The sequence below is a fragment of the Ursus maritimus genome, unplaced genomic scaffold (assembly GCF_017311325.1).
Source record: "Ursus maritimus isolate PB19 unplaced genomic scaffold, ASM1731132v1 scaffold_6, whole genome shotgun sequence".
Lineage (NCBI taxonomy): Eukaryota > Metazoa > Chordata > Mammalia > Carnivora > Ursidae > Ursus > Ursus maritimus.
This window is the reverse complement of record NW_024426774.1, coordinates 70,632,682-70,659,944: the sequence shown is the minus strand read 5'-3', so window position 1 is coordinate 70,659,944 and position 27,263 is coordinate 70,632,682. Positions and strand designations below refer to the sequence as shown.

The 27,263-nt window shown below is 46.2% G+C and overlaps 1 protein-coding gene across 1 annotated transcript; it reads right to left on the bottom strand.

Moving 5' to 3' along the window:
- Window positions 1-7,260: 7,260 nt before the first annotated feature.
- ATP6V1E2 (ATPase H+ transporting V1 subunit E2) lies at window positions 7,261-16,589 on the bottom strand. Its single transcript, XM_008699826.2, has 2 exons — window positions 14,801-16,589; window positions 7,261-8,224 (listed from the first exon to the last, which is right to left on the bottom strand). Exon 2 carries the CDS (start codon window positions 8,119-8,121, stop codon window positions 7,441-7,443), a length of 681 nt encoding a protein of 226 aa, XP_008698048.1. The 5' UTR covers window positions 8,122-8,224; window positions 14,801-16,589; the 3' UTR covers window positions 7,261-7,440.
- Window positions 16,590-27,263: the final 10,674 nt, after the last annotated feature.

The following is a 27,263-nucleotide window of genomic DNA, read 5'->3' as shown; positions in this document are numbered from 1 at the left end:
AAAGGGAAGCTGCTGCTTTACTCCAGAACTCTGATTCTCCGGGCCAAGAAGACGTTCGCAATTACAAACTGCGATTTGGGTCCATCACATCCTGACTCCTGCAGTATAGCTTTCTCTAGTCTTCCATTTCCCCTCCCCGTTCTTGCTTGTACATCAAGTGTATACGTACACAAGCATAGTGCTTTTTTTTTTCTTTAACTAGATGGCCAGTGGTATGTTTTGATCGACAGCAAATAGAGATGAGAAGGGGAAAAATACCGATTCTATGAAAACAGCCCCCTTTTTCATTAGGGGTATACTCATTCAGCTCTTACTTTTATATCCCAATAAGTTAGTTCTCATTATTGGACAAAGAACAACATGGAAATTCTTACATACTTTCTTCGACTGGAGAACTTTAATGTTTTTCATTTATCATTGTACAACCAAGGACAATTTTATAAATTTTATAAATTATAATTTTTAATAATTTTTTGCATGTCGCTATTACCTGTGGGGCAACCTGTCTTTAAGTAGGGATAAATTATTCTAAAGGAACTAAATCTTAGATAGTTTCCTTTCAAGTCAAGTGTCTTGATGTTTAAATAAACTTGTTAAAAAAAAAAATGGAGGTCATGTGCCTTCTATGCTTGCAAGCCCTGAATGACCTCCCATTGTACTTAGAATAAATTCAAATTCCTCAAACATCATCCACAAGACCCAGTATGACCTGACACTGACCCTTCTCTCTCCCCCTCGCTCACTTAGTGAAGCCCCACTGGCCTCCTCTCTACTCCTCAAACCAGGAGAGCTTTTTCTGCCTGGTGCCTTATACTTGTGGCTCCCTCTGCTCAGAATGCCCTTCCCTTCTGCCCACCCTTCCTCTCTGCTGTAGGCTGGGCTGGCCCCTTCTCATGCTATAGGTGCCCAGGGCCCTACCTGAGCAGAGGTCACAGAAGGCCTCACTGTCCAAAACCCTTGACTTCCTTATGGCACTTAGATCACCTGGAAATCACCAGTTGTCTGCCCACTTGGTATCCCCTCCCAAGCCCTGACGCCTCCCACTTGTGGATCGACCATCCACATTTAAATGTTCTAGAATGTTCCTTTGTAAAAGCTGGGACAGTAACTGTAAGGGATGTAGTGCCTGGCAGAGCGCCTGACATTTGGTAGCCATTCGGTAAATATTTGTGGAATGACGGACTGACTGACTGAATGAATGAATAAGAGGTCCCCTGATTTGAATTTGACTGAAAGAAAACCCGGGACTGAAATTCCAAATCTTCCCTGTTGTTCCCCCTTTTCCAGTTGAGCGCCAGTGCATCTTGCTTCTACTTTTTCCTCTCCTCCCTCCTCCCTCTCTCTCTCCCCTCCTTGATTCCACAGAAGTCCATTAACAACTGCTCTGTGCCAGGTCTGGGCTAGGTGCTGCATGATGGACCCACCTTCCCCCCCACCACCACTCTGATCCCCAGCATGCCCTCCCAGACCCCCAGTCTTTCTCTGGGCCCCCTCATGGTACAATGCTTTGTGCAGTCACCCACTGGCACCCCTTCTCTGTGGGCCTTCCCTGTGACTGAGCCCTGGGGTCAGAACACCCTAGGGAGGAGAAAGGAAGGGTTCTCCCAGGAAGTAGCTGTGGCCCTGCATTTGCTAACATGTTTGTCCTAGTGGGAGTCAAAGTTCTGGAGTCTCTATACAGCAAGGTTTTCATAAAATGAATGACAACAACCCTGTCTTTTCAGGTGTTTTCTTTGCAGTCCCAGGAGTCTTATTAGCCGATTATGACCCCGGACTGCTTCCCCTGAGTTTGCCTTCTAAACCTTCTGTAAGCACCAGGACTTGAATCCATGAGTCAAACATCTATGGACTCATCTCCCAGTGACAAAGGAATGTGCTCAGTTCCATCATTCCAGGATGTGTGGGAGGGTGTGGTGAGCTGCGCTAAGGGTCTGCCAGGACAGTCTCTGGGAGCTGGGATCCCTCTTGCTGTGTCTGTAGGGAGAAGTGCAGTAAGCAGCCTGCCTCCCAGGGAAAGGGATGCTGTCCTGCAGAAAAGGCCACCGGGGGAGCTGTGGGATTGTACGGGAGCATGGGGGGCGCTCTGACAGTAAGGGTCTATCATGCTTTGGGATCGAGTTTAGGGAGGTAGGGGTGGGAGGAGAGACTCAAACCTCTCCCAGTGCTGTCAATAACAGGCATGATTTCAGAGATGAGATAATAGATGGAGAGGGTACAGGGAAGGACACACCGGAGTGCAGAGGAAGGGGGCAAAGCCTTGAGTAATTTCCCAGGGGAGCTCAGCGAAGGGCTGCACTTGCTCCCCAGAGGCGTGGGGAGTTGTGGTTGGCCCAGAATAGATCTGCTGACCCGCTTCCGGGGGTCCTGGGACCCTAGAAACAAAGAGGAAGCCCTGCAGCATTTTCTAATCTGCTGGTCTGCTTTCCCTGCCTCCTCCTGAGGTTCTAGCACGTGCTCAAACATCCCCTCCATTTCTGTCTCTCCAGGCAACTCAGGATTGGAATTAAACATAGGCTCTCCGTCCACCAAGTGACCCCTGGCAACAGGATTCCCGGGTCCCTGGGCAGAGGCCTCAGTGTGGGGCAGCGCCTGGCTCTCATGGTCATGCAGATTCCCCCAGCCCTCCCCCAGCCCGGAAGGAGCTTGCAGGAGCAGCCTCCCCCCATAGCACAGCCTCTGTCTGCAGCCGCAGCCAACAGCTTCCCTTGCACCTCGGGAGGAAGTGTTAATGAGGGGAGCAGTAGGGAAGGGCTGCGCCTGCCTGCGGTTGTAACAGTTTGCTCCTTCTGGCTCGCAGGGACCCAGGAGCTTACAGGACAGTTAACGCTAACGAAGAATGTGTGTACATTTGGTTTTGGTTTTATCTTTTTTAAGATTTTATTTTATTTTTTAAGGAATCTCTACACCCAACGTGGGACTCAAACTCAACCCCGAGATGGAGAGTCGCAGGCTCCACTGACCAAGCCAGCCAGGCGCCCCTGTTTGTACCAGTCCACTAACCAGAAGTGCCCCGTGCAAACATTTGTAAAGCAAAGAGCCCTGCACGAGTGCAGCTGTCAGAATGGTGACAAGCAGCCTACCCACAGTCAGGGCTAGCGCTGCAGGCTAAGGTTTGCCTCTCCCATGGCTGAGGCCCCTAAAGAGGACCCAGCCCCTCCACAGCCCCTACCTTTGCACTCAGGTCCAAAGCAAAGCCCCTCCCATTTGTTTCCCAGGGAGGGAAGCGAAGCAACAAACCCTCAGGTCCCTAGTGAGGCAGTGGGACAGGCCTGCTTGAGCTCAGGCTCCACCCATCTTGCAGGATTTCTTGTCAAGCACCATCCCTGGGTTACCTTCCCTTGGCCCCCATCGACAAGTATACTTGCCTCTTGCCATGGCACGATCTGTGGGTTGAAGAGGAGAGAGACTCTGGAGGCCTCCATGTAGAAACCAGAGGCAGGTCGGGAAAGAATGTAACGACTGTAGATGTCTGCTCAGAACCTACTATGTGTGCACGCCCCAGGTCAGCACCAAAATAACATGGCAGCAGAAAATGCTAGAAGGAAGGACCAGAACACTGTCCCTCCACAAGGAGCTATGTCTAAAAAGATGGGCTGAGTAGAAAAAGCAGCTAACAGTAAATAAAGGTGCTGCATGAAAAGTCCTCACCGGAACTGTAGTGTCCTTGCAGCCAGGGACTGTGGGAGGGCAGGGCTCCGTTAGCCACCAGCTTTTGTTTTGCTGAGGGGACATTATGACGGAGGAGACTGGAGCCCAGGCATTGAGAGGCTGAGGAGGAGAAGTTTGAAGAGAAAGAGAACGTATCTGGCAGCACTGGGCAAGAGAAAAGTTTGGAAAAACAGAGAGCTGTTCAAATGGAACTTAGGGAGGGAGGCCTGGGTGGCTCAGTGGGCTAAGCGTCTGCCTTCGGCTCAGGTCATGATCCCAGGGTCCGGTGATGGAGCTCCACAGGGCTCTTTGCTCATGGGGAGCCTGCTTCTCCCTCCCCCTCTCCCCTCCCCACAACTTGTGCTCGCTCTCTCAAATAAATAAATAAGATCTTAAAAAAATAAATAAAATGAAGTAAATGGGGCTTAGGGTAATTGGGCCCCACAGGCACTCTGTAAAGCTCTCCTCAACTTCCCATAAAACCTTCACAAAATCTACCTGTCAGTTGTTTTGGAGATGAATTAATGTCAGGGGCCCCAATAATGAATTGAAGGCAGCTCAGGAGGCCAGAACTGCCAACGGGGTTCAGATACTCCTGGATTACAGCAGGAAGTGGGGTCTGGGTTCCCAGGAAGGGAGGCAGCCGAGGGCTCAGGTAGCTGTGAAGGGAATGCTTTCCTGGGCCTGGAATGAGAGAAAGGGGAAGGCTCTGAGGGGAAGAACACTCTTATAAGAAAAACTGTAAAATGATGCAAAACTGACAGAAAGCCTCAAGTCTGGACAAGGGAAAAGATTTTCTGGGGGACAGGGCAGGGGAGGGGTGTAAGACATAAGTCACTAATTCTTCTCTTCCAGCCTATGTATCGATGAATTTGACCTATGTCACAAAACAGCTGCATCGATCATTTATCATCTCTCACTTGGGCTGGTAAGTCACTCCTGCTTCCAGCCTCTCCGACCCTTCAATGTGTTTTCCACACACAGTGACACTAGCATAATCTTTTAAAAGTCCAGCTCTCACGGTTTCGCTCCTATTGGAAGTCCTTCAAGGGACCCTCATCACCCATGCAGCAGAACTAGCCTAACCCCGGAGCAAGGCCCACTGCACCTCACAATCGGGCTCTGTCCATCTTTGCAGCTCCATCGGTGGTCTCGTCCCCCGCATCCCTCACACTCCATCACACTGAACTATGCGCGGTTCCTCTAACACAACTTGCTTTTTCACACCTCAGGGCCTTTGCATATGCTTCCCCCCCCTCCTTTGCCTAAAGTACTTTCTTTGGCTCAACTGCCAGCACCCAGAAGTCTTCTGTGACCTCCTCTTCCCGTACCGTGTGCTCACAGTACCCCTTTCACAGCTCTAGACGGGCACTCGCACCTCGTATCCTTACCATGATCCACATCTGTTTATGTGTCAGTAACTAAAGGATGGGACCAGACTGTATTCCTTGCAGCCCAGCAGCCAGCAAAGGGCCTAGCTCATTGCTGGCCTTCAGAAAATGTTCAGTAAATGACTGAACGCACAACTCAAAAAGACCCACACAATAGACACCCTTTGTAGAGATTGTCTAGATGACAAAGACCCCCTTTTCTCTGAGAAGTGCCCCCAGATGTCAGCTGGCCCAAAGGTGGACATCTGACCTGAGCTGGGCCAAATGGATTCCTTCTCAGGAAAGTGGCATTGTAAGAGAAGAAGTTTGTTTCTGGAACTACACCATGTAAACTTTAGAATGCAAACTTTCTGAAGCACGTATACTCGACCGTTAAAACTGTGCAGTAGAGAAAGTCACTCCTACAAGAAAGATGAAGCAGCCAGATAGAGGATTTCAGATGGCTTTCTGACAGGTCCAGCCCTCTCCTGAGATCGTAAGAGATTCCTATCCCCAGGCTTTGTAAGACACCCTGATTTTTTTTTTAAGATTTTATTGATTTATTGGACAGAGAGAGACACAGCAAGAGAGGGAACACAAGCAGGGGGAGTGGGAAAGGGAGAAGCAGACTCCCCACTGAGCAAAGAGCCCAGCCCGATGTGGGGCTCGATCCCAGGACCCCGAGATTATGACCTGAGCCGATGGCAGACACTTAACGACTGAGCCACGCAGGCGCCCCGAGACACCCTGATTTCTAATAACCTGTCCCCTACTTTGTGTTTGGGCTTCACAACGTTTCTGTTCCTGACCACGTAAGCCAAACTTTGTCCTTGGCAGAGTGGCTTGGGGATTCTTTTCTTCAAAAAACCTTTATTTTAATACATACACCACACTGGGCATAGCTTAGACTGTAAATCAACATACATATGCAGAACTAGTAACATCATTTATGGGGCCCAATGCAAAAAGAAAACGTGAGAATCCTTTGTTCAAAAAGTACAGTGGAAAGTCCTAAAAGATAAAGCTTTTTCCTTTCCTCTGCAGTCTCTCTTTTGACTTGTCATGGTATTTATTAGCTATGTAATGGCTAAGTAAATAACAATTAAAATTGTAAATCATTAACATGAATTTTATCACATATCTTTATATTGTGGAAAAATCACCGAAATTATACAATCTGTATTTCTTGGCTTCTCTTGGAAGATGTCTCAAACTGGCCAAGGAGATGAGATTATGTCCCCCTAGGCACTGAGCTGTCTGATGGACTGGGATACTTTCCAGGGCAAGTACAGACCTTCATAAGGTCCTGAAGTTCCCAACCTGACACTCAGGCCCAGCAAGCTTGACAACTGCTGGGTCCTCCTTCCCACCAGCCCCCAGATCTATGTGCTATGCCCTGGCTGGGGTCAGGGAAATCAAGCCAAACAGCTCCCATTCCAGTAACTGGCTGACCCCACCCATAGCAGACAGGTGAATCTCAGGGTCTCTAAACCTCCACACCAGGGTGGGCTCAGTATGTGGTGGGCAAGAGACTCACCCTCACCAAGTCACTTGCTGAATGTGCCATGGAGCTGCCATTCTGGGACAGCAATGGCCACCATTATGCCCCCAGCTCTAAGACTCTGCGGAGCACGCACACGTCCCCAACCCTCCCTGCATGCACACTCAGGCCTCAGCAAAGGCAGAAAGCAGCAATGTTGACTGGGTGAGGGAGAGGAAGGCTGGGTCTCAGGGCACCAGCAAGCTGGGAAGTGAGTGGCCAAGAACCCATCCCAGGGAGGAGGGTAGGCTTTGGTAGTTGGTACCATGCATGAGGCTCTAAGCACTGGCACATGCTTCAAAGTCCCATCAGTCTTCACTTATAAAACACATTTTCAAGATCAAAATAAGAATTTCAAGTCATTGGCCACACAGCATTAAACCCCAAGTGCTGGGCTCTTTTGCGCACGGAACCCTATGTGACTATTCTGGTCCCACGCCCATGAAATTGGCCCTACACACACAAACAAGATCTTTAAACTTCATTAAATAACGTTAAGTACAGAAAGCTGAAGCAAAAGAAGGGAAACACACTTCAGATAATATTAAAGAGTTTTAGAGCACTCAGACCTGCAAACCATTAGTATCATTCAGATCTCAACGAAGGACAAGCTAAAGAGCAGACGTCCTTACTCCCTTCAACCGAGACTATTGAACTGACCAGAGATGCAGTATGTATGGATAAACCAGAATTAGACTGCTAAGCATTTTCAGGTTTTATTCCAAAATATAATGCCTTTAGCTATTCGAAGGATATCTCATGAAAGAAGATAGACTCCTATCAAAGCAACAGAGAAAAGGAAACATGACCAGTTTCCTTTGCCCTAATAACGTAAGCTTTTAATGGCTAAGCAATTCAACTTGAGCTTCCCTTGGCAGAGGCTTATATAAAAAACTTTCTGTTGGCATTGGCTCCAAACAAGGCCTTTCGTATTTCAGGCATCTTTTGTCGGGCTAAGAGATCCAGTCGACTTTCTAGGGTATTGGAAACCTTTATTCTCTGATCGCCACTGTAGACTTCCACACCTCCAGCTGCACTCGTAGCCAGGTGCACGTCTTGATCAACTTGGACTTCCACACATTTTTGGGAGACTATCATGTACTCGGGGACAGCTTTTTGCACTGCAGCCTCCACCAGGAGGATGTCCTGTGGCCTGCAGCGTACGATTACCATGGGCTCCAGCAGTCGGAGCAGACCCTGAAGCACTAATTTATCCAGAAGCCCCTGGTAGACTTCCGGGTCAGCCACAATCCTGCCAAGTCTCAGCTTGGCATCATTCAGCAACTCGGAGATGAGGTCATCTCGGGCTCTCAGGACTTTCAGCCTTGCCTGATTCCTCATGGTGGACATCTGGATTTTCTTCTGCTGTTCTATCTGCTTCTCCTTCTTCTCATAATACTCCATAATCTTCAGGCGTTGGGTTTGCACAAGGCGTCCTTTCTCGATGTTGAACTCTTCCTCAGACTTGGCATCTATTTCTTCTGCCTTCTCATTGGCTTCCTGCTCAATGAAAGCCATCATGTGCTTAATCTGCTTCTGCACATCGACATCACTCAGGGCCATGGTTGCTCCTGGAAAGGGGGGGGGGGCGGGAACTTGCAAGCCCTCTGGTTCCTTTGATTTAGGGCAGAGTTTCAGGAATGACTTCAGAGTTCCACTTCCTCAGCTATGAAGTGCAGAAGAGAAGGAAGGAGAGAGTCAGAGTCTATAAGGAAGGATCATGGAGACCATCTATTCACTGCTCATTTCACAAATGAGGAAACTGAGACCCAGAAAGGAAAAACAGCCTCTCCGAGGTCACACCCTATAAGAACAGAGATGTGAACCCGGGTTCCCAGAGGTCTACCTCTACTACACTCACCACTTTTCTGTCATTAAATAATCCAAAAAATTAGGGTAGACTTAGTCCAGAAGCTTTTTAGACAGTGATGGCTTAAGACTCATATAGCAAATTAAAGGGATGAAATGCCAAATTAATACAGAAATGGGAAGTATAGGCCCATAGGTTGGAGAAGTCAGGGGAGAAGTCTAAGAAACTCATGGTCAGACAAGATTCAATGGAGGAAGGCTGCCTGGAGGCAGAAGGGTTTCAAGATCCCTCAAATAATACAGAGGCAGAATACCGGTAGACAGATGGTGGCATCTTGGAGGGAAGTGGGAAATGGGAGGGATTGAAGGTAGTCTTTTCATTGGAAGTGTTTTCCAAACCTAGATGTACATCTGAATCACCTAGGGAAACTTACAGAAATACAGATTTCTAGGCCCTACTACAGACTACTGAATCAGAATCTCTGCCAATAGGGTCTGAGAATCCATATGTTAAAAAGCCTTCCTGGGATGCTTAATGAGCTCAGGAAAATGACACATGAACAAAATAAGACTAGCAACAGCAGAGAGAGAAAATATTTTAAAAAGAACCAAACAAAGTTTGGAGCTAAAGAATATAACTGTATTGAAAAATTCACTACAGGAGTTCAACAAGCTTAATTTGGAGAAGAATGAACCAGCAAATTCAAAGACACATCATCTGAAATTATCCAGCCAGAGATACACACTAAAAAAAAAAAGTTAAGAAAGCCTAAGGGACATATGGGATATCATGAAGTGAATCAATATACGCAATACGCGCATTCCAGTGACAGAAAGCTTATTTGAAGAAATAAAGGCCAAACACTCCCTAAGTCTGAGGAAGGAAATGGACATCCAGGTTCACAAGGAAAATAAGACAAGAATCAAGTCATGTCACTAAGACCAGTCAACAAAATACAAAGTAAGACAGCAAGAGATGAAGAGGGGCAAAAAAGCTACAAGACATACAGAAAACAATTAACAAAATGGCAATAGCACGTTCTTCCCTATCACTAATTACTTTAAATGTAAATGGATTAAACTCCCTAGAGTGGCTGAATACATACACTTTTTTAAAAAGACTCAAATATATGCTGTCTACAAGATACTCACTTTAGATTTAAGGACACACATAGGCTGAAAGTGAAAGAATGGAAAAAGATACTCTGTGCAAATGGTAACCGAAAGGGAGCAGGAGTTGCCATACTTATGTCATTCAAAGTAGACATTAAGTCAAAAACTGTCACAAGGGAAAAGACATAATGATGAAAGGCCAATTCACCAGGAAGATATAATAATTATAAATATATATATATGCACCCAATATCAGAGCACCCAAATATATGAAGCAAACATCAGAAGTGAAGGGAGAATAGACAGCAATGCAATAATATTAGGAGATTTTAATATCCCATTTCAATAATGGATAGAATATCCAGACAGAAGATCAATGAGGAAACATAGGTGCTTGAACAAAAATATAGACCAAATGGACCTAACAGACATATAGACATATCCAGAACAGTCCACCCAACAGCAGCAGAATACACATTCTTCTCAAACCCACATGGAACATTTTCCAGCAGTGGTCACATTAGGTCATAAAACAAGTCTTAACAAATTTAAGAAGATTGAAATCATACCAAGTATCTTTTCTGACCACAATGGAATGAAACTGGAAATCAATAGCAGAAGGAAAACTGGAAAATTCACAAATATGTGGAAATTAAACAACACCCTATTGAATAACCAATGGGACAAAGAAGAAATCAAAAGAGAAATTAGAAAATATCTTGGGCCAAACAAAAATGAAAATACAACATATCAAAATTTATAGTATGCAGCGGGGCGCCTGGGTGGCACAGCGGTTAAGCGTCTGCCTTTGGCTCAGGGCGTGATCCTGGCGTTATGGGATCGAGCCCCACATCAGGCTCCTCCGCTATGAGCCTGCTTCTTCCTCTCCCACTCCCCCTGCTTGTGTTCCCTCTCTCGCTGGCTGTCTCTCTCTGTCGAATAAATAAATAAACTCTAGAAAAAAAAAAAACTTATAGTATGCAGCAAAAGCAGTACTAAGAGGGAAGTTTATAGCAGCCAATGCCTACATTAAAAAAGGAAGAAAGATCTCAAACAATCTAACTCTATACCTCAAATGATCTAGAAAAAGAAGAGCAAACTAAGACCAGAATTAGCAAAATAAAGGAAATAATAAAGATTGGGGGACGCCTGGGTGGCTCAGTCAGATGAGTGTCTGACTCTTGATTTCGGCTTGGGTCATGATCTCTGAGATGTGGGATTGAGCCCTGAATCAGACTCTACACTGGGCATGGAGCCTGCTTGGGATTCTCTCTCTCCCTCTTCCTCTCCCCCTCCCCCACTCACTCGATCTAAACAAACAAACAAAAAATTTTAAAAATAAAGATTAGAGCAGAAATAAATGAAACAACGGGGGAAAAAGCAATAAAACAAAAAGTTGGTTTTTGAAAAGAAAAAAAATAGGCAAACCTTTAGCTAGACAAAAAAAAAAAAGACTCAAAATCAATGAAAAATGAGTACTACTACAGCCACAAAAATAAAAAAAAAGGATTATAAAAGACTACCATAAACAGTTAACACACTAACAAATTGAACAATCCAGAAGAAATAAATTCCTAGAAACATACAACCCACCAACACTGAATTACAAAGAAACTGAAATTCTGAACATATCTATAACTAGTGAGGAGATCAAATCAGTAATCAAAAGCTTCTCAACAGACAAAAGCCCAGGACCAGATGGCTTCATTAGAGAATTCTACCAAAAATTTAAAGATTAATGCTAATCTTTCAAAAATGCTTCCAAAAAATTGAAGAATGAGAAACACTTCCAAAGTCATTTCATGAGGTTGGCATTACCCTGATACCAAAGTCAAAGACACTGCAAGAAAAGGTGACCACAGGCCAATATTTCTAATGAACATAGGTGTAAAATCCTCAACAAATACTAGCAGACCCAATTCAACAGCAGCGCATAGAAAGATTCATACACCATAACCAAGTGGTGTTTATGCCTGTGATGCAAGGATGGTTTGACATACAAAAATCTATCAGTGTGATACACCATATTAACAGAATGAAGGATCAAATCATATGGTCATTTCAATATATGCAGAAAAGCCTTTAACAGAATTCAACATCCTTTCATGATAAAAACACTAGGAAGACAAGGAAATTACCTCAATATAAGACAGGCCATATATGAAGAGTCCACAGCTAACATCATACTCAACAATGAAAAACCTGAAAGATCTAAGTCTTTCCTCTAAGATCAGGAACAAAACAATGATGCCCACTCTTGCCACTTTTATTCAACATATTATTGGAAGTCTTAGCTATAGCAGTTAGGTAAGAGAAAGAAATAAAAGGTTTCCAAATCAGAAAAAAGAAATAAAATTATCTCACATCTTACATCTTATATCTAGAAAACCCTAATGACTCTACAAAAAAAAAAAAAACCCAATTGGAACTAACTAAAAAATTCAGCAAGTTTGCAAGATATGAAATCAACATACAAAAATCAATTGTGGGGCGCCTGGGTGGCACAGCGGTTAAGCGTCTGCCTTCGGCTCAGGGCGTGATCCCGGCCTTATGGGATCGAGCCCCACATCAGGCTCCTCCGCTATGAGCCTGCTTCTTCCTCTCCCATTCCTCCTGCTTGTGCTCCCTCTCTCGCTGTCTCTATCTCTGTCGAATAAATAAATAAAAAAATCTTAAAAAAAAAATCAATTGTGTTTCTGACTAACAATGAGTAATGCAAAAAGGAAATTAAGGAAACAATCTTATTCGATATAATACTAAGTGAAATAAGTCAGTCAGAGAAAGACAAATACCATATATTTCATTCATATGTAGACTTTAAGAAACAGAACAATAAACAAAGAAAAAAAGAGACCAAAACAAAAAACAAACAAAAAAAACCCAGACTCTTAAATTCAGAGAACAAAGTGGTTGTTGTTAGAGGAGAGGTTGGTGGGGGGGATGGGTGAAATAGATAAAGGGGATTGAGAGTAATGAGCACTGAGAAATGTATAGAATTGTTGAATCATTATATTGTACACCTGAAATTAATATAACACTGTGTTAATTATACTTGAAGAAAAAAATTGAGTTCATAATGTACGTAAAGTGCTTAGAACAATGCCTTGGCACATGGTAAGCGCTGTTATTATTTGTATTACTAAGAAAAGAAAAGAAAGAAAAGAAAATCTCATTTATAATATCATCAAAAAGAACAAAATACTAGGAATAAACTTAAACAAGGATACTAAATGCTTATACACTACAAACTACAAAACACTGCTGCAGGAGACTAAATAAGATGCAAATAAATGGAAAGACATCCTATGTTCATAGATTAGAAGACTTAATGTCGAGATATTCGTACTAACCAATGCGATCTAAAAATTCAATGCAATCTCTATCAAAGTCCCAACGGCATTTTTTGAAGAAATAGAAAAACCAATTCTAAAATTCATATGGAACCACAAAGGACCCTGAATAGCCAAAATAACCTTGAAAGAGAACAAAGCCAAAGGCCTCGCACTCATGACTTCAAAACATATTACAAACCTAATGTAATTAAAATAGTACGGTACTGGCATAAAGACAGAAATATAGACCAATGGAGCAGAATAGAGCTAGAAATAAACCCACACATATGTCATAACGTGATCTTTGACAAAGGGGCCAAGACTACACAATGGGGAAAGGACAGTCTTTTCAACAAATGGTGCTGGAGAAACTGGATATCTGCAAGCAAAAGAATAAAATTGGATCTTTATCTTACACCATACACAAAAATCAACTCAAAATGGATTAAAGGCTTACACATAAGACCTGAAACCCATAAAACTCCCAGAATAAAACATAGGGTAAAATCTTCATAATATTGGTCTTGGCAATGATTTCTTGGCATGACACCAAGCCCAGGCAATAAAAGCAAAATAGACAAACGGGGCCACATACAGACTCAAAATCTGCACTACAAAGAAAACAATACAGTGCTGAGGCAACCTACAGAATGGGGAGAAAATATTTGCAAACCATATATCTGATAAGGGGTTAATGTCTAAAATACACAAGAAACTCCTCTAACTCAACAGCAAAGAAAAAAAAAATTACTGGGCAAAAGATTAGACATTTCTCCAAGGAAGACATACGAATGCCCGGAGAGTATGTGAAAAAATGCTTAACATCACTAACATGAGGGACCTGCAAATAAAAGCCAAAATGAGATATTACCTTACACCTATTAGGATGGCCATTGTCAAAAAAACAAAAAACAACGACGACAACAACAACAAAAAACAAGTGTTGGCAAGGATGTGGAGAGATTGGAACCTTTGTGCACTATTGCTGGGAATGTAAAATGGTGTCGCAGCTATGGAAAATAGCACAGATTCCTCAAACAATTAAAAATAGGACTACTTAATGATCCAGCTATCCCACCTCCGGGTATTTATCCAGAAGAATTAAAATCAGGATCTTGAAGCGATATTAGCACTTTCATGTTCACCATAGCACTATTCACAATAGCCAAGATATGGAAACAATCTTAATGTGCTTCCATCGCTAATGAATGGATAAAGAACATGTGGTATATACATAGAATGGAATATTATTCAACCTTTAAAAAAAAAAAAGAAAATCCTATGGTATATTGCAACATGGATGAATCTTGAGGATATTATGCTAAATGAAATAAGTCATTCACAGAAAGACAAATACTGCGTAATTCTATTTGCATGAGGTGTCTGAAGTAGTCAAACTCAGAAGCAGAAAGTAGAATGGTGGTTGTCCCAGCCTGGGGATGGGGAAAATGCGCAATTGCTGTTTAATGGGTATAGAGTTTCAGTCATGCACATCTAGAGATCGGTCCTGTAACAATGCGGAAACAGTTAACAATATTGTACTATACGTTTAAAAATTTGTTAAGAGGGTAGATCTCGTGTTACATATTTTTTTTAAGCACAATTAAAAAAAAAAAAAGATAGAATGCCCAGAAAGATGCACTACTCACCAAATTTGGTGGTAAAACAACCCAGCATTTGTGATAAAGACCAAGATTTGGGGTTTGAAGTCTTACAAAGTGTCCCATTGTTTTAGGATGTAATTTAAAAAAAAAAACTGTAATTTTATAAACAGAGCCCAACATTCTCTGCTCCTAAATAAGACAATTAAATGGGTTGGGGTTTTGGGGGGTTTTTTTGTTTTGTTTTTTAAGTCTTCCTGGGTAACCCTGCTTGGTCACCCGCTTGGGAGCCACTATGAACGGAAGTCACGGAAGTCGAGAGAGTGGGAGATACAGGAAGCCCCAGGTTATGTTGCAGAGGAAGAAATGTACCCGACGAACCCTTACCCAGTGTCCTGCCAAGGGTCAGCCTTTGCTCTGGCGCCGGGAGTCTGCGCACGGAATGTGGAACTTGGAACGCACACCGGAGCCTGGCACTGTGGCCGCCTTCTCTGCAGAGCACCCTCGCCGTCTGACCGGGCGACTCAAATCCACAGAGCCAGGCTGTCACTGGGGAAGGCTGGCCAAGCCTGCCAAAAGGAGGCCAAGAGGGATTTCCTTGGCACACAGGCCAGGCTGGGGGCTACCCTTGCATACTCGGAATCTCAATGGAGTTGGCACAAGGCAGGCTTCAGCTCTGGGGTGGGCTCCCTTTCTCCAAGCCCTCAGAAACAGATCTGTGTGTGAACCCAGGCAGCCAGCTTGTTAATTGACTAATGAAAAATACAGCTGTCATGTTGGCAGATCATGACCTTCTCTCCGTGTATGTGGGTCGCTCGGGAAGCCAAATTCAAAGGTTGTTTCATAAGAAACCAGAGCAAGCGAAATTTGCCAGATGCTCTTGAAGAGGGCCACGCCCACCACAGGGGCCGCTGGGCTCTGGTCTGGTTGGTGAGGAAGAGCCTGCTTCCCAAGACCAGACAGGGCTTACGTGGGCATCACCGGCTTCCACGGCATGGGTGCTGGGGTCGGACTTCTGGAATTCAGATCCTACTTCTGCATTGGCCATCTCCATGACTTTGGGAAAGCAGCTCACACCTCCAAGCCTCAGCGCTCTTGTCTGGTAGAAATACCAATAGCACCCACATGGTAGGATCACCGGGAGGATCAGATGGAAGCGGCGAAGGCTCAGCACCGTGCCAGCTGCAGCGTGGTTCTCGTTCGTACTGCTATTATTACCAGCTCTTCTCTGCCTTAGGCTTCATGCCCGTCACAGTTACTCTTTGTGTGTAGAGAGTACTTATGACTGATTGGATTTCCAGTCCCAAAGTAAGTGGAAACACACCCGAGCCTTGCCTCCTGGTATGAAGCCTGCCTGGAGCTTGGGAGCTTCCCAACACTCCGTTGGCCCCCTTACCCACGGTCTCAGGGCACTAGCCACATCCTTGGCGATGGTGGGCGAAGTCCGGAATTCCAGGGCGCTTGGGCAGGGGCTGGGGTGTGAAGTCATCTCAGACTGGCCCCCGGGACCGTCCTGGAACCTGCTCCCCTGCGTTCCCACCTCCTCCTGCGCTCCCACCTCGAAACAGCTCGTCAGCGCTGGCCTGACAGCAGCTGCAGGGTGGGGCCGGGCCGAAAGTCGGGGATTGAGCAAGTGTGTCTGCAGGAATACGGTGCCGTGTAACGCGTCTGGCAGATAGAACTTCCAGTCTGTCTGGGATGGGGATTATGAGCCCACATGGGCCTGTGGTTTGAGCAAAAGAACAAAACAAACCAAGCACTGTGAAACGTACGTGCCTGCCCTCGTGAAGGACACAGACCCCTCCTCGCCCATGAGGCAGGCTCACACTGGAATGGCCTGCACCTGGCCCACCCTTGGGGCTGGAGGCTGCATCCCGGGCTCTCCAAGCCAGGCCTGCGCTCTCGAACTATCTAGCACCACGGCCTCTTCATTGTCCGCCCCACCCCCACCCCAACACATCAGGCTCAGTCCACCTAACAGCTTTTTTGGATCAGGGCATTCTCTTGGCTAAAAAGCCCTCCTCTCCTTATCTCCGTTTAACGAAATCCCACCTGTATCTTCAAGGCCCAGTTTGAGCCCCACCACCTCCTTGACCTCTGGACTCCTCAAAATAATGCCAGCATGGCCTATTTTCCAGATAGAATTCTAGAGCTGGACTCAGTGTCTTTTGTTGCCCCAGTTATTTTGTTTCCTCTAGGAAATTCCTTGAGGACAAGACGCTCCTTCTGTGGCAGGGGCTGCGTGGAGGTAGGAACTTGTTAAACATGCATTGATTGGATTAAGGGTTTAGGAATGGAGCCAGCAGCTGGAGGGGGGAAAATTTCCTTTTTTTTTTTCTTTTGTCTTTTTTATTGTGAAATGTAACACACATTCAAAAAAGCATATCAAATGTAAATGGATGGCTTAATGAATTCTTAAGAGGCAAATATCCTGTAACCATCACCCAGGTCAAGCCATAGAACCTTGCTCACACCCCAGAAATCCCTCCTCATGACCTTGGGGAAGGAAACATTTCAAACTGCTGACTTGGCATCCATGGGCATAGGAGGGGTCCTTAGAGGAAGTGTGCGCTTGGAAATCTCCCTTCTCTGGCCTTCACCTCTGTTGGCCCGTGTGTTACCCTGTGAAGTGCAGTGTCCCCAGCACCATGACGGGGGGGGGGTGTCTCTGGTGGGCAAACCGTGTCTGTCAGGCTGGAGCCGTGCCCAGACCCTGGAGCAACTGTTCTTCATTCCAGCTGGGGTTTGTAAGCAAGTCTGAGGGCAGACATGTTTGGGTGTGGGCTCCCTACCCCAGCCAAAACAGAGGAAGTGCCAAACGTGGGCCTCCAGACACGCAGAGATGACAGAGTGAGGGAGGAAAGGGGCTTTCCAGAGCTTGGAGCACAGGGTAACTTGCAGAGCCCAGGAAGTGGGTGAGGAAATTAAGAAGAATAATGACTCCTTTGGGGGAATTTCAAATACTAAATATGTGGGAAGGGTGCATCCCCTTTTTTTTCTTTCAGCAAATATGTGTTGAACACTTATTATGTGCCAGGCGCTGGAGATCGAGAACAAGGCAGACGCCAGCCTTGTCTCCCAAGCCCACGATGTAATGGGGAATAGGAACGGGTAAGCAGGTCCTCACATTACAGTCTGGTGTGTTAGGAACCAGCAGCTGCCAGGAAGTTAAGTGAATGAAGGGATGTAATCCCTAAGCCCCCTTCCAAGCTCATGGTGCACTCTCTATAATGTATCACCCTTCAGACAGGTAAACTGGGTGGTGGGTGGTTTGAGACATACCATCAGTGACAACAGACACCTCACTGTGGAGGCAGGTGCCCTGGAAAAGGTAGGGGGTTAGTAGTATTCATTAAGGCGAATTTATCCATATAGTCAAAAATTGCTCAAGTCTGCATGGACATCCAATTCTAAGCAATGCCTTCGAGTTTCCAGAGAGGATCTGGCTCAGAAAAGTAGAGAGGTGCCTGGCACCCAAATGGGTTGGGATGGCAGCCAGGAAAGGACACAGGCTGCAGGCTTCAGCCGAAGGAGCAGTCCGGAGAGCAAGGGCTCATCCAGGAGGGAGGGGTCAAGACGGGCACCAAGGTGGACCATTTCAATGGGCAGGAAGAGTGAGATGGTCCAGAGAGGCACAATGCTGTGGGCAAAGGCACGATGGTGAGGATGTGCAGGAAGACTGGTTTGGGCAGCAGCAGACAGGCCCACAGTGGCAGTGGGAGCGAGCGATGTCCGGAAAGAAGGTGCGAATTCAGCTGGGGGTGGTTTGAAATGTCCACGACTGAGAGCTGGAGCTCCGGGTAAAGGAGACTCATCAAAGGCTTCCGAGCAGGGCTGCAACTTGGCCAAACCTAGATTTAGGAAGCTTCGCCTTGTGGTGGCAGAGGCAGGACAGTCTAGCTGTAAGCCAAACACCGGGTTGAGACTGCACGGGTGAGTACCTAGACAAGAACACAGGAAGGGAGGTTTGGGATGGAAGGACACGTGGTCGAAGAGCCGGCAGCTTTGATGACGCAGGGGCTGGCCCTGGTGGCACCTGCTACAGCTCTGTGCACGGGGCCCAGCCGCTCAGCTCGGGATGAAGATGTGGGAAAGCGGCCCTTCTGCCTGCTGCTCCCTCTGAAGCAAGCTGGGGGGAAAGAAAGCAATAGCCAGAGAGTTCATTTCATCCGAAAATAAAAGGAGACACCCAGAGGGAAAATCAGAAGAGGCCGTAAAGCTTTATCTCTGCTTCAGTGGCTAAGGAGTGATGGGCCACATGCAGTTTTATGCCAGGAACTCCATCCCAGTGGCAAAGCAGGCTTTGGTTGGGGCCAGAGAAAGCGAATGCCAACAGGAACCAGGCAGGTAATATGAACGCGAGAACCGGGCAGGGTCAGAAACGTTCCTCCCCAAATACTTTCCATTATGAATTCACAGCTTAATTCCTCCTTTTCACACATCTGCAGGAAGCCTTCTTCAAAGCAGCCAGCTTCTCCAAGAGTAATCTGCTTCAAAGCTGCATAGCTAAAAGATTTTCAGCGAGGGCTTCCCCCCAAAAGAGAGGCCCTTCCATTCCATCCCTGACTAAAGGGTCCCGGTCATCCTTCCTTCCTAGAACCGCACTCCTTGAGCTGCCTGTGGGGAGATTTGCACAGGACAGCAGTGTTTGCCCCAGAAAGTCTTCCGAGGGCCTGGGGGTGAGTATGAGGTCAGCAGGAAGCCCATGGGCACAAGCACTTGGAGGGAGCTAGCTGGCCAAGTCTCCAGTCTGTGAGCTATGGTCAGGGACAGTCTCGAGAGAGTGCAGGAGCTCTGCTTGCTCAGAAACACACAGGAACAATGTTTGCTACCAGTCCTCAGCTCAGGGGACACATTCAGACAGCAAGCGCTGCTTCAATATTGATTTAAGTCTCACTGTCACAGGTCCTGCCTGGCCTCAGCTCAGCTGTGAGACATAGCTCAAGCCCTGACCCAGGGAGGCTGTGGCTCGCAAGGAGGAGAATGTATCCATGCAACTCTGTCCCTCACCATGCACAGAGACTTCCACGATGACCCTGTTGGAGAAAGTACTATTTCTGGTCACCTCCCCCCCCATACTCGTCTTACCCCTTCCCACAGAGTCCAGTACACAGCAGTAGATTGGCAATAATTATTTGTTGGACCCATAGATGAATGATGGGTGATGAGGACATTGTCTCCCCCAGAGATTGTCACAACCACAGGATTTGCAACCGTCTTTCAGACAAAAGAGAGAGGCATGTGGAGTTGGGAAGAGGGTCTGCAGTGGCCTGCCCCAGATGGACACCTCCTTGTGTCCTGTCCACATTCCTGGAACAGAAAAGCTCAATAAGAACTTTTAAAATGTAATTGTTTAAATGAGTTTGCCCAGGGTCCTCTGGTTGAGTTTATTCTACTCAGATTGGTGACTGGAAGGCCCAGGCAGGCTCCCACAATCCTAACCCATCCTCTCATCAGAGATGACACTCAGTATAATTAAGACCAACCAGAATGATCCTGCCTCAGTTGGAACAGGATCTTGAAAGACCTCTGCTCTGCCAGACATGAACTCTTTAGATGTTGAATCAGGAGGTCAGAAGAAGCCAGGAAAAGGCCTGGAGTGACGGGGGTGGGGGGAGCATTTACCAACCAACATGCATTATTTCAGGATTTTACAACCTGTTGGGCCAACGGGGTGGAAGGTGAGTCCTGCCCCTGTGGAATCTACTGGAAATTCCCACCCTTCACTGAAGGGCTCAGGAGCCCATAATTTAGGACACAGCTACTGTGTTGCATGTTCTGTTTCATTTCCTCAGTTTTTTAGTCTCTGTGCTTCTGTCTGCATCATTTCTAGTGCCGTGTCTTCAGTGTGACAGGTACTTTCCTCTACAATGTCCCATCTGCTGTAAGCCCAGCTGGTGAAATTTTCATTTCAGGTATTGTACTCTTCAACTCTAGAAGCTCAATTTGGTTCTCTCTCTATCTTCCGTTCCTTTCCTCCCCATGTTCACATTTTCCTTTAAGTCCTTGTATATAATAATGCCTCTTTAAGTCCTCATCTGCTAATTTCACCCTTTCTGTCATTTCTAGGTTTGTTTTTATTGACTCATTAGTTTCCCGATTACATTTCCCTAGTCTTTTACATGTCTGGTAATTCTTGACATTCTGAATTTTGTGTTGTTGAATGTCTGTATTTTGTTATTGTCCTTTAAAGAGTCAAGAAATTTGTTTCAGCCAACAGTCATGGTCACAGTGGGTGAACTTAGTTTTTATGAGGCTTATTTATAAACTTTGTTGAGGGGACATCTAGACGTACTTTTATTCTCGGGCTAATTTAGCCCTTCTACTCATAGATAACTTTTCTGAAGTTTCTCTGAATTTTCTGGACATTCAACAAGGTCTCTCCACGTTGGCTGGTTGAAAGTCAAACACGTCCCAGCCATGTATGAGTCCAGGAAACTGGCCCTTGCTCCCTGGCAGTCCCTTTGCTAACATTGAGGGGTTTCACTGTATGTGTGTGAGTATTAGCAACACTCTCAGGAGGATAGTTCTGGAGTCTTTGTTGCTGTCCTAGTCTCTCCTCTCTGATACTCTGCCTTGAAAAGTCTTCTCAGTTATCTCCTCAACTCAGGAAGACTGCTATGGTCTTTAGCTTCCCCCTCACTGGCTGCAGTTCAAAAAGTGCTTCCACCAGAAAGGCTGTAGGGTGACACAGAGCTTGTCCCATTGGCTCGTTTCCTTCAGGAATCACATTCCTGTGCTACATGCTGTCCAATATCTGAAAACAGTGATATCATGTATTTTGTGCAATTTTCCAGGGGCTTATATTCAGAAGGTATTACAGGCAGAATGTGTCCCCTCACCTCCAATGCCTAAAGTGATGGTGTTAAGAGGTGGGGCTTTAGGAAGTGACTAGTCATGAGGGCTCTGCCTCATGAATGGGATTAGAGCCCTTATAAAAGAGGCCCAGCAGAGCTCCCTTGCCCCTTCCTCCCTGTGAGGATGCAATAAGAAGTCCGCAACCCAGAAGAGGGCCCTCACCCAACCGTGCTGGTAAACGGATCCCAAACTCCCAGCCCCTAGAACTGTGAGAATTAAGTTTCTGTTGCTAACAACCCACTCGGTCCATGGTGTTCTGATAGAACAGCCTGAACGGACTAAGACAAAAGGCAGTCTGGTACCAGTGACTCGGGTCTGGTAGAAACGGGAATCTCCACTCCCTCCACATGAAGCGCATTCCATACCATGATGTGCTCTTCCAGCCCCTTCTCAAGAGGCTGGTTTGCAAGGAACAGAAGCTGTCTGTGGCTGACTGAACAGACAAGAAAGCTCAAAGGATCATGGTAGCTCACAGGATCGCGGAAGGGCCAGAGAAGCTGCTCAAGACTGACTTCATAGGAACCATGCCTGACACACGCCTCAGAAACTGTTCTGATGAGAAAACCACTCCTGGTACCATTGCTGCCACCGAACTCTGACAATCAGTGTGTACAGCTGTCACTTCTACACCAGGAACTTAAATATACCACAGGCACCACCACTCCGCCTACCCTTAGCTGCCACTTCCTGTCAGGAACTCGACTGTGTGCCCACCGCTAAAGCTGCAATCCCCACACAGAGTGTGCCCTGTATTTAACTCTCATTGCACCAGCTCTAGAGTCTGACAAGGAAAGCAAGAGTCTGTAATTTTCAGCCTCCATAAGGGATGATCTTTTCTTCCCACCAAGACTCATGAAGTGGAAGATTCCCCCCAATTCAAAATGTCACCGTGATGTGGAGGGGCTAAACCATCCACTGTGGAGGAACTACCCTTAGTGAGTCTCGGATGGCTTTCTGGCACTCTTAGCACTGAAGCATGGAATAAAATCACTGATTTCGTTTCTGGAAGAGAGATCTGTCATCCAGTCACCTTTGGAGCTTATGAGAGGAGGTCACTCCCAGATCATATGCATATTCCATACCAACAACCTCCAGGGAAGCATCCTTTTCTATAGTTCAGCAATTGGTAGCAACACCATCAGCTATAATGACTGGTCCTCTGACCTCAGGTGCAGAAGAAGACAAGAATTAAGATGGCAAAATATTATTAATGGTTCTTGAGCCAAAAATTCTGAGAGGCTGGGACATACTTCTGAGTTTTTGGTGTGTAATGAACTGGAAAAAAGGAATCTAGCTGTATTCTAGAAGTATAACGAGAAATGAAAACCAAGTGAGCCAATCTTATTGGATTTCTTTATTGTTCTGATCATTAAGGACCATTGACCTTTAACAAATGCTGCAAAATTTGATCCATTACTAACACCTTAGCTAAAAAAAAAAAAAACTGTGCAAGTTACATCATGTTGGAGTCCTAAGAAAAAAGGATGCTGACAGGAGGTTTTAGGGGTGGAAAGGAAAAGAGGAATGGGTATAGCATATGGCATGATTCTATGAAGGTGGGCCAGGTGGAGTCTGGGAAGCAGGAGAGCCCTAGAGAGAGAAGAGGCTCTAGTCTGAAAATAGGGGACATGTGTGGAGGAAAGAAGCACAACAGAAGACAAGAACGGCCCGGGTAAAATGATGATAACCATTCTACCTCCTTACCAATAATTCTAAGAAAGAGTTTCAGAGGGTGGAGAAGAGTACTTAACTAAAGTCCAAGAATTACGGGCTCAGAGTGAGCACAGATTTATGTACTGACAAACCAACTCACTGAAATTTGGAACAAATCATGGATTTGACTTGGATCCTTCTCACTTCCGCCTTCCCTTGAATTTTGCTTCTCCTAAAGTTCTTTATTTCTAGTACAGCTTGGGGAGACCTAGGAACCTTGGCGTGTAATAATCCTGATAGAATGGAATTGCCAGTTGCCCCCTCAGCGCACATCCCCCGCATACCTGCCACTCACTGTGGGGGAGCCCACAGAATCTGAATGGGAGCAAAACTTGGGACTTGGGTTGGCCCCAATAGGCCCGATCAGGGGAGTCCCAACCGCTTGTCACAGCGATGGTTCCAGGGATGGGCCATAGCCCCGGTGTAAGGCAACAACCATCTGACATCCTGCTGGCCACCATGACTGGTTCAGGGATGAACTAAGCTGATCTGATCAGAAGAAATCCAAACTTTTGTGCAACGAGTGAGTCAACAGATGCTCTCTCTCCTCCTGGGCAGTGTGGTGTAAAAATAGAGCCAGAGTTTTGATCAAGCCGCGCCTGAAGCTCGAGTGACTTCTGGATGTTTCGACTTAAAAAGTCCATATGCTTCCTTTGCTGGTGAAGCCGTTTGGGTTGACTTTTCCATTTCTTGCAACCCAGACCATCCTAGCCTAGAGACCAAATGATCTATCGGAATCCATTTTTCCATTTCTGGGGTAGGTGGGAGGGGACACAAACAAAACGACTAAAAAATGAATATATTGTAGAGCCTTACTGTCCTTCTGGAGTTCTAAGCTTGGTTTAGGCAGTTGGTTGCATGGTTAGGAATAGGAGCTGGGAAAGGCTTGACGAGTGAGCCAGAAGCTCAATGAAGGGAGAGAGAACATAAAAACAGGAGATTAAAGAGCAAAACAGAGGGAGAAGGTCAAGGCAAACATAACACAGAAGCCTCAGAGTTAGCCTCCCCTTCCTCATGCTGTGTTCCCAAGCCCAGTGGATCCTGTCATCCACATAGCCCTGATCCCCAGGGCCTCCTCTTCACTTCCACAGCGATGCTCGGTTCAGACCTTCATGACCTCTCTCCTTCTCATGCTCTCTGCATTCACTCTCATGCCCTCCAAATTTATCTTCTACACCACCACCAGAGTGATCTTCTCAAAGGAGAGCTCTAAACTTGTCATTTTCCTGTTGAAAAACTTTTGATGCCTCCCTCCTGTGGAACGTGGGAAATAGCTGAGCTTTGAAGACAGATCATTTTGAAATCTATCTCTGCCACTTACCAGCTGTGTGACTTTGGGCAAATTTCTTCATTTCTCTGCACATCACCGATCTCAACTATAGGCAAGGTTCCTTTGGTTACCAGTGACAGAAAACGACCCCGTGCTCATTAGGCAAAAGGGGAAGAGAAACTCTTTAACTCCAGTGACCAACTGAAGAACAATAGTACAACAGAGTCCCAGGGAAAACTAGAAGCAGAACTCACAAATAGCCTGTATTGTCTCTGCTCTTTTTTGGGGGTGGTGGTGGTGAGGGAGGCTTGTATTTCCATTTTTGCTTCTCTCTGCATTTCACCTTTATTTTCTTGGATTGGTTATTTCATGAATCGCTGAAACATGAAACATGAACGACCAACAGCTTCCAGGCTCACATCTTCTAGTTTAGTTAGCAAAACAGGGGAGACTCCTGTTTTGAATCCCAAATTCAAACCTTTCAGAAGGGTTCTGACTGTCCTGTCTTGGATCAGGCATCCACCCAGGGCTAATGAGCGGGGGTCGGGGCAGGATGTGTAAGAAGATAGCCCCTTCTGTTTAAACCACATGATCACAGAGAATGAATGAGAGAGAACATTTAGCAGAAGCAAATGGTCTGTTCTGGATGGACAGACAACCCAATAGATGTTCTCTACAAATTTTATCTTGTGTGGTTGTTTTGGGGGCCAAAGAAGATGACCCACATAGATGACTGCCAAGTACCCACACCATATCTGGTCACAGTACACAGATCTGCAAATTCTCAGTTAAGTTCGCAATTTAATACAAATCAGTTTCCCTGCACCACTAATCCTGTATTCCGTCCACCCTAGATGGCTCACCAATCCCAGAAAAGTGTGTGCTGTGTCTTCCTACCCTGTGCAGGGCTGTCTAGCAATTCTGATCTTACTCCTATTAGCCTCTTAAATCCTAGGTCAGTGATCCCCTTCCACAAATCTTTCCTCAGCAAGTACCTAGCTCTAGGTACTAGCGGCCTTCTCTGCACTTCCGGAGGCCTGTTCCTTAGCCTCCGGTATGACACGGACCACATTACATAGTAATTACCTGTTTGCTCGTCACCTTGTTTCCGCCGCCCCTCCACCGATTGTGCCTTTCCAGCTCTTCGTGCCGCGTCCAGGAATAAAGCCTGGTATCTAGCAGACCTCAGTAAACCCTTGTGAAATGAAACGCTGGATGAATCAATGAAACGGAGGAAGCAGAGGGAAAAGAGGAGAAGGCTAAGGATAGATTTCACTGTTCTCACACAGACCTGTGTGTGTTCTGACATTTGCAGTCACAAAGGGAGAAAAGTAAGCACAGAGTCTATGGGACGCTTGGAAACAAAGTTGCTTCCTGTCCCTCCAGTGCCGAAATTGGAAAACTGTTTTGTTTTCTTTTTTTTAAGATTTTATTTGTTTGACAGAGACATTGAGAGAGGGAACACAAGCAGGGGGAGTGGGAGAGGGAGAAGCAGTCTTCTCACTGAGCAGGGAGCTCGATGCGGGGCTCCATGCGGGGCTCCATCCCAGGACCCTGAGATCATAACCTGAGCCAAAGGCAGACGCTTAATGACTGAGCCACCCAGGTGCCCCTGCTTTTTAGTGTTTTGTTTTGTTTGTGCTTTTTTGGTTTGTTTGTTTCTGTTTTAACCACTTGAGGCATTATCTTCTTTGCTCATAGGAAAGCAGGCTTTCTGTTGAGATCTGTTTGGTCCTTCCAGCTAACCCATCTGTGGGCTGAGCTAGGGCATCCAGGATAAATCCCCCCTCCCCCAATACATTCCACATACACACTGGTGGATCAGCCCAGAGCTCTAAGTATTCCTGGCAGTCAGTTTTGGTTTTTCTATGGGCCAAAGGGGTGAGGTCATCATCGCCAGTGAAATCACCACTGCATGATTCATCCGACATTGGTTCCCCACTTGGGGTGCTCTGACGTTCCCCGAGCTTCTCCCAGAGCATCCAGAACCTGGGGTCCCTGCCATTTTTCAAGGTTCTGGAACCGATCCTCCAGCTCCCTGGATCCCTAGTAAGTATCTGCCCTTTTGAGAAGTACTGGAAAAACTGAGAGGAGGGAGTCCTGGACGGGGGAAGCCTCTGAGAAGCCTCTCTCCTCCAGTCCCAGGACAGATCTCGTCATCCCTCATAAAGGCCTTCCCCATGTCTGCAGCAACTGCTTCTCCCCTTGTCCCAAAGCTCTTGCCAGGATCTGTCGGGACACATTCTGAATGGCTCCAGGGTTCTCAGGGGCGAGACCTGATTCCACCCTTATGAATGAGCTCACATTTATAGATGAGAAAGCTGAGGCCAGGAGAAGAGGAGCGACGTGCTCAAGGTAACACTGTTAACTAGTGTCAGAGCTGGGACCCAATGCACTTTCCCCGCTGGGGTTCCTCTGGATCTCCTTAACCTCTTCTGATAGACCTTCATTTTAGAACACTAGTCTCTGTACATGCTGCCTGAAGAAATGGTCTTGTCGGCAAAGAGGACAAGTCCTCCTTTCTTCCCCCCTCATAGAAAGTGGCAGAGACCGGCCTTGAACCAAGACCTGACTTCAAGGCACTGTACTGCCGTCCTTAAGGAGTCGTTCAGTACACACAAACTATCTTCCAGATTGACCGCCTCACCTAAAGCACTAGGGCAATGGCAATATCCACACTTAGACCCAAATGCAGGGGTCTCGTGCGATGTTCAGTGTGACCCCACAAGGACCTTCCAATAATCTAGGAAGTCTTTCTGGGACAGTGGAAATCAGATTAGGGGTTTGAGAGTTGAGGCCTGGAAGTGAGGCATGGGGACATTCCCCAAAGTGTGCTCCATTTTGATTGCCGGAATTAGTGGGAAGCCTTTGGGATAACCACTTTGCCTCTCTAGGTCTGTTTGCCCATGGTCCAGTTGACTTGGCACGGCCTCTCAACATAGCATTTTCCAATCTTGTGAATCAATGAAAGCGATTTTTCCATGTGAGCAGGGGGCGGGGGGGGGGGGG